The 11,158-nt window shown below is 41.3% G+C and overlaps 2 protein-coding genes across 2 annotated transcripts; one reads left to right on the top strand and one right to left on the bottom strand.

Annotated features, from left to right (window-relative positions):
* The first annotated feature begins 359 nt into the window (after window positions 1-359).
* Window positions 360-7,961, top strand: LOC135946165 (uncharacterized). Its single transcript, XM_065494244.1, has 5 exons — window positions 360-480; window positions 783-1,145; window positions 1,759-5,335; window positions 5,903-6,419; window positions 7,380-7,961. The coding sequence occupies exons 1-5, from the start codon at window positions 463-465 to the stop codon at window positions 7,852-7,854; spliced, it is 4,950 nt and encodes a 1,649-aa protein (XP_065350316.1). The 5' UTR covers window positions 360-462; the 3' UTR covers window positions 7,855-7,961.
* On the bottom strand, window positions 7,948-11,120 carry LOC135946166 (uncharacterized). Its single transcript, XM_065494246.1, has 7 exons — window positions 10,978-11,120; window positions 10,330-10,492; window positions 10,126-10,259; window positions 9,903-10,070; window positions 9,549-9,656; window positions 8,579-8,943; window positions 7,948-8,368 (listed from the first exon to the last, which is right to left on the bottom strand). Exons 2-7 carry the CDS (start codon window positions 10,449-10,451, stop codon window positions 8,138-8,140), a joined length of 1,128 nt encoding a protein of 375 aa, XP_065350318.1. The 5' UTR covers window positions 10,452-10,492; window positions 10,978-11,120; the 3' UTR covers window positions 7,948-8,137.
* Between the last annotated feature and the right edge of the window lie 38 nt (window positions 11,121-11,158).

The raw sequence follows: 11,158 nt of genomic DNA, 5'->3' as shown, positions 1-11,158 counted from the left end.
GTTTGCGTCGTGGATGAATCTTCATTTTTAGTTGGTTTTGACTTATTTAATGCCGTCTACTTCATCATTTAAAATCGTTTTTACAAGCAAACCATTAGTATAATCTTGGAACGGGAATACAAAATATTTTTAAATTAAAAAATGGGAAGGCTTAAGTCGTAGAAGTTAAAATATTCAAAATAGGAGAATTTGACATATTTGAAAACATAGAAAGTAAAATAAAATAAAGTGTTGGCTGTTTTTAGATTAACACTTTTTAAATTATAAAAGCGCGGAAGCATGTTTCCTCCAGTGAAAAAGCAGCTCCTTTGTGGTCAGTTAAAAGCGCTTGCCAAGTAACAAAAAAGGATGTTACACACCAGTTCTCATCTTGCAGTGGAAAACAACAGCTCTTAAAGTTTGAAACACAAATCAATATGGATTTAAAGAAAAGCATGAGTTGCGTGACATGATGTAATTTGAATGGAAGGCCAAACAGAGGTATGCAACCATTTTATTTACAAGTTAGGGCTTTGATTTTCAGACGATAACATTTTTTCTGAGCTCCCAATCGTCCTGGAACCATCAAATAACTGTGCATTTTTAGTGGGAAATGTTTTTTTTGCATTTAATGAATTTATTCTTTTGGAAACAAAATACTTCTTTAATTTAATCTGTTATTTGTTAGCAAAAAAATTATATAATTTTTCCTAGCAAAAGCAACAGAAAAAAAACCAATCATTTTGCTCCAAAAAAATTACCAGCTCTATTTATAAAAATAAACTCAAAAATGTCCTCTTCAGATCAGACTGATCGAGAAATTAAGCAGAGTTGAGCCACACTACGAGTTTTCAAACTGGGAGCTAGGCAACAGCAGCAGCAGCAGCAATTATTCTCCTTCACAAAGTGTGGAATCCTTTCCGAGCACCCTCACCTTGGCCCATTTTAGCAGTCTGGTGTACCGCCCGAAGAAAGAAGAAATCATCGAGTACCTGTCTGAACACAACCTGAGCGAGTGGAAGTTGCTGGCAGCGTGCAACGGACGCTACGCCTACCGCGGGGTGGCCCTGCTCAATTTCAATATGAAGCAAATCGTTCTGGTGCACCGCGGCACGGTGAAAACGTCGTTTGGCAATCTTATCTCCGACTATCGCATCCTCTTCCAGGTATTTCCGTACGATATTTTTGCTGGAAGAACGTATTCCTCAAGAATTTATAGAACTGTTTTGAACATTTTAACGCTCTTCTGTAATAAAAAGTAATAATTTAATTTTTTTAAATAGTGATTTTTTTAATTTTCCGGGCGATGTAATTTTTTACCTTTCTTTGATCTAAAAGACGGCCATGCCCATAGTTTCAAACGAATTAGACTTGATTTTAGTCGATTTAAAGACATTTTTATCACGTACTTCTTAAAATCATGATAAATTATTTAATTAAAGTATATAAATTGTTTTGGGAAAATAAAATAAAATAGCGTCAATGTAGCTGTACGTACTTTTTGCATTAAATTATGGACACCTTGCCAAAATAATGGCTAACATGGCATTTTCAGTCAAAATGGGCCAATTTGTGGCGTGAAAATCAACCAAATTGTCAGACACCAGGACAAATTTCTTCTAATTATAAATTCCAATTATTTTTCATTTTATTTTTAAATCGTAGAAAGGTTACAAAATCCAATTCTGGATTTCCAGTTGTTGTTTTTTTTATTGGTGATCCACTGAACAGTGAAATAAATTAAATTTTAACAAGAATAAATTATTATTTTACTTTCAGGGCAACACGGGCTACCAGCTGCAGGAGGCGTGCACTTTTGCCGACGCCGTGCGTGCCTTGGCCGTTCAGGGTGGCTACCAGCTGGTCATAACTGGCCACTCGATGGGCGGCGTCTTGGCCCAGGTGACCGCGGCCTCGGTAAAATTCCTCAGACTGGACGGAGACGTTTTCGTGCCGAGGCGCGAGGAGGATTTCGACGAAACGCATCCGCACGTCGAGACGTTCGAGTCTCCGGGCAGTTTCGACGTCATCCGCACCATGCTGAAGACGAATCCTCTGCATGTCGGGATGGAGAGGGCCGTCACCTATTTGGACGTGACCAATTTCGTGATGGGCCCGAACATCGTGAACACCATCGCGATTCACTTCGGCACGCTGATCTGCGTGGACAAGGCTCTGAAGGGAATGGGCAAGCAGCGGACGCTGGTCATCAAAGGCGTGGACAAGCACCCGATCGCGGTGTTCATCAAGCTGTTCGAGAGCAAGCAGGAGGTGTCTCTGAGAATCTTCAACTGGGCCCACACCTCGAGCACCCTGGGCCTGATGCGCAAGGTGGCTGGGGGATTGTGGAAGTTCGACGCCTCCCGCACGACCGCCTTCGCCGATTTCAGCTTCAGGATGTGGCCCGATTACTGCTTCACGCAAAAGGAAATGAGTTTCCTGCAGCTTGTTAATTTTGCAGCTAAACTTGGGGTTTCTATCTTGGCCGAGGAGGCGATTCCGAGATTCCACATTCACGGCACGCATTTCAAAATGATCAAATTCCCGTCTGAAATAAGTGCCGAGGAGAGAGACGCGTTCGTGATGAAAATTAGAAGATTGGCCCAAAGAGAAAAAAATCAGGATTTTCTGGAGAATCAAATCGAGGCAATTTCGCGTATTTCTTTTTCCCTGTTGAAAGAGCTCGGGGCCCAATTTTCTTGTCCAATACTGAGCGACCTTTATCTCAACTCTTTGAGCCTCGTGAAGAAATCGTGGGGCAAACTGAAGGAAATTATTAATTTGCAAAACGGATCGGATTTTGATAAGAAACTGTTGGCATTTTTGATCCGCAACACTTGGATGAATAAAAGGCCGAATTCGATGGGGATCGTGTTTCCGGACAGAGCCACATTCGAGAGGATGTTTGTGAACAGTGAGCATTTTAAAAATAGCTGCTTGCTCTCTTATCTGCTTTTGATTGTGGTCGTGAAGAGCAACGAGGAAAAAGTTACTCCTGCCTCCAGTTTGCTTACGGAGAAGTTTGAAAAACGATTAAAATTCGTTTTCATTCAAACCAGCCCTGAAGATAGTTTAGACGAGGAAGACACAGACAAGGAAGATTTTAACTTTCGAGATTTAAGCGAGCACAGCAAAAACGAACTCCAGAACTTCTGCGTCGGCCTGCAAAAGGAAAAATACAAAGTCAGGTTGACAGAATTCTCGAATTTCTTGAGCAACGTAAATTTATTCAAACTGGGCCAGAAGCTGGAAACAGGCACCTTCCTGCCTCAAACCTGGGAAAGTTCTACCCTGGCGAATAATTTCTACATCCACGCACCGCCAGTCAACAAAGCGGGAACAATTTTTGACATGTCGCTCAACATTCGGACGACCATTCTGCGCATAATCGCAGCGAATCCTGGCATGGGGAAAACCGCCTGCCTTTCAAACTTCCGGCACCAAATAAAAAACTTCCAAACAGACATTTTCGTCTTCATGATCAGTTTGCGGAAACTAAACCGCCTGCTTGATGACAGCAGCAAAATCGCCGGGAGGGAAATCGAAATAATCAAGTCTTACCACGAAATGGACGAGTTTGACGCGCAACTGCTCGATTTCGCAATGGCCACGTATTGGCGGGTGATTTTCCTTTTTGACGGCTTCGACGAGGTCAGCCCGAACTCGAGAAGAAACTGTCAAATGATGATACAATATTTCGTCAGGCACATAGCGGTGATGCAAGTTTGGCTGACCTCCAGAAAAGAGGCCCTGCGTCAAATCGAAAATTCTGGCATTTTGCTCAACTACGAACTCTACGATCTCGGCTTGTTCACCAGAGAGCAGCAAAAACTGTACCTTGAACAGTTACTGGCGGCCAAAAGGGAAGAAATTTCTCAGGAAATCACGAGAAAGTACATGTCCAGACTGGATCTGGTGTCGAGCAACTTCGGCGCCGACACCCTTGGCGTGCCGCTCACCCTGCGTCTTTTAGTCGAAATGGGCGCCCACAACACTGAGGCAAAACTCTTTAAGCCGTACCAGCTGATAGACAAGTTCCTAGACATGAAATTCGCCATTTACTACTTCGAAAAGGTCGGCGTCGACTGCAGGACCGTTTCAAACTCGGACATAACCGAAATGAGGCTAAGTTACAATTTCAACTTGCTCACTTTCTACGCTCTGCGCCAGGTATACGCCGGAACTGATTCTTTTTGCAAGTCTATCCAAGAGCTGGAGTCGCGGATCGAAGACGCACATGAATTAACCAGGATTAAAAATCTCGGCCTGCTGGACGGAAATAATGAGTTTTTCCACCGCACAATGGCTGAATTCCTGATCGCTAACTCGGTCAAAATCGCTTTAGGCTTTCACAACCACGAGTGGCAGAGTTCGCATTTGCTAAAGTGGCTTGCAAACGGTTTGAAAAAAATTCCAGGAGATTTGAACCCTTTCCATGCGTATTTAATTAAATTGCTTTTAGCAAAAATGTCGCCAAGCACGTGGTGCTATTTAAATGACATGATTCAGACCGAGTCAAAGAAAACGGAAAATAGTCTTCTGAATTTTTTGGAAAATAACCAAACTGCCAGAATTGAAATACAAAATCGCATTATGGAGCATAATTTGAACGATCTGTTCGATTTTCTAGCAGAAAAGAAATCAGTTTTCCGCACCACCAGACACAGCATCAGCCACAGGCCGTTTGTCCACATCGAGGTGCCGATTTTAATCGAGTCCATCGCGCAAAACAGGCTGAAATTTACTAATTACCTTCTAAGAAAGCGAAAATACTTGCAAGAAGCATGTGACTTTTGCACCGAGCACGATAGATATTTTGTTTTTCACGACATAGCAAAGTACAATTTAACGAACGCATTTTCCGCGTTTTGGCAAAGGTTGCCAAACAAAAACGCAATCGACTCCTCTGAGTTTTCGAACATCTGCATGTCGCCTGCCGACGGCGACCAAGATTACATCTACTCGCTTGAAATCGCCGACAACCGAAACATTTTAGGCCGAATGTACCATTTCACGCCCCTGCACATCGCCGTCCTCCTCCGCCACGAGAAAATGGTCTCAATGCTGTTGGACGCCGGAGCGAGTGTGCACCCGACGAGCATCAAAGTGTCTCCACTTCTGGCTTTTATCAGTGCCTTTTTCGAGTCGGCCGGCGCTCTAAAAGAGGGGAAGGTAGGAATCCTGGAAGACGGAGAGCGGCGGATTCTGAAAACGCTGCTGGACCATGGCGCAATGCCGACCATTAAGAATTCGGAGGCGCGGAAAAGGGAGTTCATCAGGAAATTAGACGAGATGCAGTTTGGAGCCGTTTTCTTGGAGCTCATCAAAGAGGATAATTATCAAGAGGTTGGATGGGGTAGGTGTTTTTCTAATTTATAGAGTCACGGGTGTTTCAGAAGATTTAATGATATCGATTTAGAACATTTTAAATTGTTGTTTTATCCACTTTAAAGCAGTCAAATTTTTTAGAATATTGCGGAATTTTGCATTAAGTGACGTATAAACATCAACACGGTTTTTAAATAGGAAATTTGATAGTAAAATATTTCACAATTTCAACTAAAAAGTACTTAAAAAGTAATTTAGCTTAAATTCTTAATTTATTTAATTGAATAAGCTGCTCTAACTTAAAAATTAAAATTTTGTTGAGACTTCATGACTAAAAAATTGAGTGAAAACAATTTTATAAGAAATTCTTAATTATTTTTGTGTTTATATTTTCAGAGAAGTTGTAAAAACCTTTTATAAACTAATATTATAAAAAAAACCTGCAATACATGAGTTAACCTTAAAGGGATATCGCATTAAAACAAATCGATATCAGGCAAAATACTGGAAAAAATAATCGCGCAGAAAACCTCAACATCATAATTTATTTCAATGATGCGAAAATGAAATTTTTCCTCACATTTGAAATTTCCAGGTGAATATTTTTCCTACTTCCTGAGCGAGAGCCAAGCAATGAAACAAGTAAACTCACACTGCAAATTCCTCTCGACGACCCTTCCCGCGGCGATCCGTAGGGTGCACCAGGAAGACTGCGAGGACACCTCGTGCGTGCTGCGTTCGTCGGACAAAATGCCCATCCGAGAAGTGGTCCGCAGAGCCGTGGAGAATGGGCACGAAAGTTGCACGGAGCTCTTCCTGCGGAACAACTCGCACGACCTTTTCTTCGTGGACGAGCAGCTGAATTTGCTCAGCATCGCGTTGGAAAAAGGCCACACTCACATCTTCAAGACGATCCTGTCAACAAATCCGGAGCTTCTGCACGCGAGCAACAAGTACGGATATAAACCGGTGCACCTGGCGGCCAAATTCCTCAACAAAGAGGCGGTGGTCTTCCTGGCGGACAGCATGCAGCAGGACCTGGGCGAGCGGACCACCTACGGCCGCAGCGTGGTGCACATCGCCGTGGCCGCAGCTTGCAAGAGCGAGAAAAGGTTAGTTTTTTAGCGTGTAAAAATATTTTGTTTAAGTTGGCACTTTGGAAATTTGGTCATGAATAATTTTGACTTCAAAGGGTTTTTTCCAAAAAGTCTTTCCATGCAATTTAGCCTAATTAACTGACATGTTTTTATTTTTGCTGACTATTTGAGAGAGTAAAATTTCAGATTTTATGTTTATTATATTTTAAAATTTAAGTGCTAATTCTCTTTGAATAAAAATATTTAATTCTGGGTTTATGTATTATATATTTGCGTTTTTTTAAATTCATTTCTATATCACCAAATAAATTTAATATTCAAGCCAGCAATATAGGCTGTTCCTAAAACTTTAATGTAACCATGATTAATATAATATAACGATAAAAGATATAATGAAATTCTCAAAATTAATTACAAATTGTCAGTTTTTCCAGTTATTAACACTGCGACACAAAAAATTTAGCTTTTCTAAGATTTTTAATGTCTCCCAATGGTTTGAGTGGCCCGATACAGCTTTCTATATTTTTTTTGAACCTCTGCTCAGCACTCCACCGGGTCCCAAGTCCCAATAGCACCGCTGAGCGGATAACATGGAACAAGTGATCCGAGTGGCCGCAGAGGAGCTTGGGCCCAATAAGGCCATCTTTTCGCCCCGCACCAAGGTTTTTTATTTGTTCCTAAAGCCACTGGAAAGGTGCGAAAACCAGCAAGTGGCGAGTCGGCGCCGGTGCGCCTCCCAGCCCGTTGAGCTATTTGAGCATTTCGAGTCACTAAACTAACCACCTGCTTTTGCCATTGGGCAGCCAGTATTAGATCCCCAAACTGCTCAAATGTCTCCCATTGCCTTGACACTCCTAAGAATGCCTTAATAATTCGAGCCATAACGGGCTGGACTTAATGAATGGTATTTTAAAAAATAATGTATTTATTGAAATTAAATTTATGTCTCGCATTTTATACCTTAAAATAACTCAGGGACATCCTGGAGCTGCTCAACCTGCTGCTGGTTGAGAGGGAGATGGACGCGAGCAGCCGCGACTTCTTCGGCAAGACGCCCCTCCACTTTGCCTGCAAGTTCTCGCCCAAATTCAGCGTCATCGAGATGCTGATCAGGGCGGGCAGCGACGTCAACGCGCGCTGTTTGGCCGGCAACACGCCCCTGCACATCCTAGCCGACGAGGGCCCTGATAAATATCTGCACATCTACTGCGCCGCCCTGCTGAAAAGGCACGGCGCCTCGGTAGAGCTGAGAAACGACCTGCTCGACACGCCAATCGACATCGCCAGGAGGGGACATAAAGTTGGCATCTGCGACGTCTTGAAGATGAGCAACGAGCAGTTGGATGCTGCATCAGTGTGTGGGTTTCAAGAGCAGCCTGAGAGGAAGATTAATCGGCTCTACCATTGGACAAGAGCCAAGATTTCCAAAAAAGTCCAGTCCATGTCCTGAATTTTTTCCCTTTTAAAAATTATTGCTTTTTAATTAACCAAAAACATCCCGTTTCATTGTAGAAATGGCAAGATAAAAATAAAAAACTTCAGCCTGATTTTATGTAATGAGATCTCATAATTAATTTATTTTTTGTGCTTCAACTTTAAAAAAATAAAGGCATAAAATGACAAGCAGAATCATTTAATGCATTTGTTCATGTAATTTAATTATAGTCTTTTTCTGAAAGTAATGTATGAATATACAACAATAAACAACGAGGTAGAAACATGACGAGACAGTCTCAGTCTCCACCGACTGGTTGCAGCCTCCTCCACTTCACGTAGGTGAGCAAGTCCAAGCTACTGGGCTCAAATTGCGCCCACTGGCCAGCACAAAAGACTTGAAACACCTCGTAGGTGTAACGATCAATGTGGGGGATTTCATCTAGAGATTGCACGCCCTCCTTCAGGCGCAGACTAATTTCAAGTATTTCCTCAATGGTATCCTCCATGCAGGGGATCACTTTGGTTCCCTGTAAAAAGGGGGATTATCAAAACAGGTTACACACTTGATTGCTGTTTTTTTTTTATCAGGAAGTAACCAAACCTTCAAACAGCAATTTTGACCTGCAGCTTTAATTTTCCACGTTAAAAATATTTCGCTTTATATTTATATTTGATTTAATTCACAATTTCCACCACCTCTAGTTCATTTAAAATGAGTTTAAATTTTACGCGCTCACAGTAAAAAATTGTGTGAGGGTCTTCTTATTCATCAGCTTGTCCAGGGAAGGGAACTCTTCGAAGAATAACTGCACCAAGCAGCAGCCTTTGATAGCGATGGTCCGATTCATTAAGAACGAGCCTACAATCACCTTCCACGGCTCCAACGCCAAATCTTCATAAATTAATTTGTAGGGCGACTTAAGCGGCGCCTCTACCTCAATGAAAAAGTTTTTCGGGTCTTTGGGCTGCTTGGGGCCTGTTCCTGGCTTTCCATTCTTGAGGCCTGCAGGCGGTTCTATTTTTGCCTTCTTAGAGGGTGACACATGCTTGGAATCTTCTGGGTCCTTGTTGACGTTGGGATTCGATGCTTTGGTCCTCAGCACTGAAAACAAGATTTTTTATTGAATGACTTTTCTAGCAAATTTTCTAAGCCAGAGTAAAGAATCTTTAAATTTTGAGATAATCCGAAACTGGCCTCACAATCAGATTCAAGGTTCTGATGGGGGAAAAATTGGCAATGACACCAAGAACGCCAATAATTTTGTTTAAGGTTTATACAGCTCAAAAACCAACCACGGAGACCCCTTAAAGAATATATTATGTAGTCCTTATATTCAGAGTCATGCGGATCAGCGGACCATTAGCAGAGCATTTGCCCTGCGCAGATTGGACACATCTTTTATCTTTTTCTATGTTAAATGAGTTTTTGTTAGCGACTCTGTGTCAAAATTACTGAATCCACTCGCGTCGGTCCGCTAATCCACGCAACTCAGAATATAAGGACTCTACTAAAGAATGGATAATCACTTATAAATAATTGTTTACAATATCAGGTCGAAAATTAAATATTTGATATTTATAATAAATTTAAAAGCACCTGAAACTGAAACAACTTTACAGAGATTTACAAAATCTAAAGTAGAGGCAACCAGCTTCAGAAAATGTCGAATTGAAGGCGAAATGAAACAAAAAAATGTGCAGAATTACCTCGTTTCTGCCTTGAGTTTTCCTTTTCCGAGTCAGCTTTCATTTCTGCTTTAACCATTTTTGGATTCTTGGGAGGTAACATATTAGTGACAGCTGTCTCTGTTTGACCTGCAAAGCGAACAGATAAAAATTCAAAGACGAATGCAGCCAAGGATTGTGAAGAATCATATCAATGTGGCATTCCCAGAACCATTACTGCATTTCAACAGGCTCTTAAATCTCCAAAAATGTTAGTGGATGGAATTCATTGCATGATATCAATTTTAGCTTTCACCCAACTTTTGTGAAATATTTTAGGGCCAGGTAAAAATTAGTTTTCACTGTAGATCCCCTTTAAGCCCCTACTAAACTTACTTTTGGACAAATTTTGAGAAGTGTCCTTATTGTCCAAAGGGGCTTGGCTTGAATCATCAGACTTGGTTCTCTTATTTTTAGTCACTTTGGTCTTGGCTGGTTGTGACTGATCAGAGGGCCTCTCAGAGACGGGTGCGCTTTTTTCAGTGCTGCCGTTTGTTTTAGGACCTGATATTAAATGCGAAATTAAATTCTCTTTCGACGAAAAATTGAGAGAGATAACCTTGAGTGCTGCCTTCAGAGCCCTTCTGTGAACTTGAGATGACATCAGATTTTAATGGTCTTGCAAAGGCAATGTCAGGGTCGATTCCGGCACCTTTGTAGTACTTCAGGTAACTGCGTAGTTTCTCCCGAGAACTAACATAATTTTTAATATTAGTTACGACGACTGATTAATATGTATAATTGCAATAATCGTGCTACTTACCTAAATCTTTTTCCGCTCGGCGCAAACACAATGACAACCAATCTACCATTGCCCCTAATCGCAAGTATTCTATAAAAACCATTTTCTAGCTGTTCGGTGAGTTTGTAGGTCTGCTGTGACATAGCGGATGTGGAGATACGGCAAAAGAATATTTTGGCACTAACTGTAACAACACCATTGAATTATAAATATTTAAAGATGACCTTAAAAATATTATTTAAATGCAAATGATGAACTATTTGTATTAAGTCCATGAATGAATTTGAAAAATCCCAGCGGTAACTTGTGGATTAATATCAGAAATTGTAGAGCTGTCAGAGAGCCCAAGAAAACACCCTAAATTACCCTCACCACTCCCATAACCCCAGGACCAAAAACCTCCAGTTTCATACACACACAAACTCGATAAAAATGCCAATAAGTTTGGATTGTGGATTCCCTAATCAGAGACGAGTTATACAGGATATGACCGAAATGAACCAGGATGCTGTGCCTTTTGTCTTATCATTTTTTGTTGATATTTTACTCCAAACAAATTCTAGAATAAATTCTCACGAGTGAATACACTTGTTGACATCAAATTATTGGTTTTCTAACTTCAAATTTCACCTCATCATATGAAATTCTCCTACATAGATACACACTTACAAAATAGCAAAAAAGACACTGGATTGATGTCACGAAAGCAGCACGTTCATTTACACGCCGGGCCCGAATTCGAAAGCGTATCACTTGGGTGAATTGTGAATTCAGCCAGAGCCAGATTTTTCGAGCCCTCGAGTCTCAACCGTGATTGTGATTGGTTATTGCCTGTGTTTAAGAAACACGA

The sequence above is a fragment of the Cloeon dipterum genome, chromosome X, assembly GCF_949628265.1.
Source record: "Cloeon dipterum chromosome X, ieCloDipt1.1, whole genome shotgun sequence".
In the NCBI taxonomy this organism is placed as follows: domain Eukaryota; kingdom Metazoa; phylum Arthropoda; class Insecta; order Ephemeroptera; family Baetidae; genus Cloeon; species Cloeon dipterum.
This window is presented reverse-complemented; position numbering and strand designations above follow the sequence as displayed.

Excerpts from the sequence above, each read along its gene's own strand:
- LOC135946165 (XM_065494244.1), top strand. Across the intron at positions 1,146-1,758 it reads ACTATCGCATCCTCTTCCAG|GGCAACACGGGCTACCAGCT; the intron begins GTATTTCCGTAC and ends TTTTACTTTCAG. Across the intron at positions 6,420-7,379 it reads GCTTGCAAGAGCGAGAAAAG|GGACATCCTGGAGCTGCTCA; the intron begins GTTAGTTTTTTA and ends AAAATAACTCAG.
- LOC135946166 (XM_065494246.1), bottom strand. The coding sequence starts at position 10,451 with ATGTCACAGCAGACCTACAAACTCACCGAACAGCTAGAAAATGGTTTT. Across the intron at positions 9,657-9,902 it reads TTCTCAAAATTTGTCCAAAA|GTCAAACAGAGACAGCTGTC; the intron begins GTAAGTTTAGTA and ends TTCGCTTTGCAG. Across the intron at positions 8,369-8,578 it reads CCCTCACACAATTTTTTACT|GGAACCAAAGTGATCCCCTG; the intron begins GTGAGCGCGTAA and ends CCCTTTTTACAG.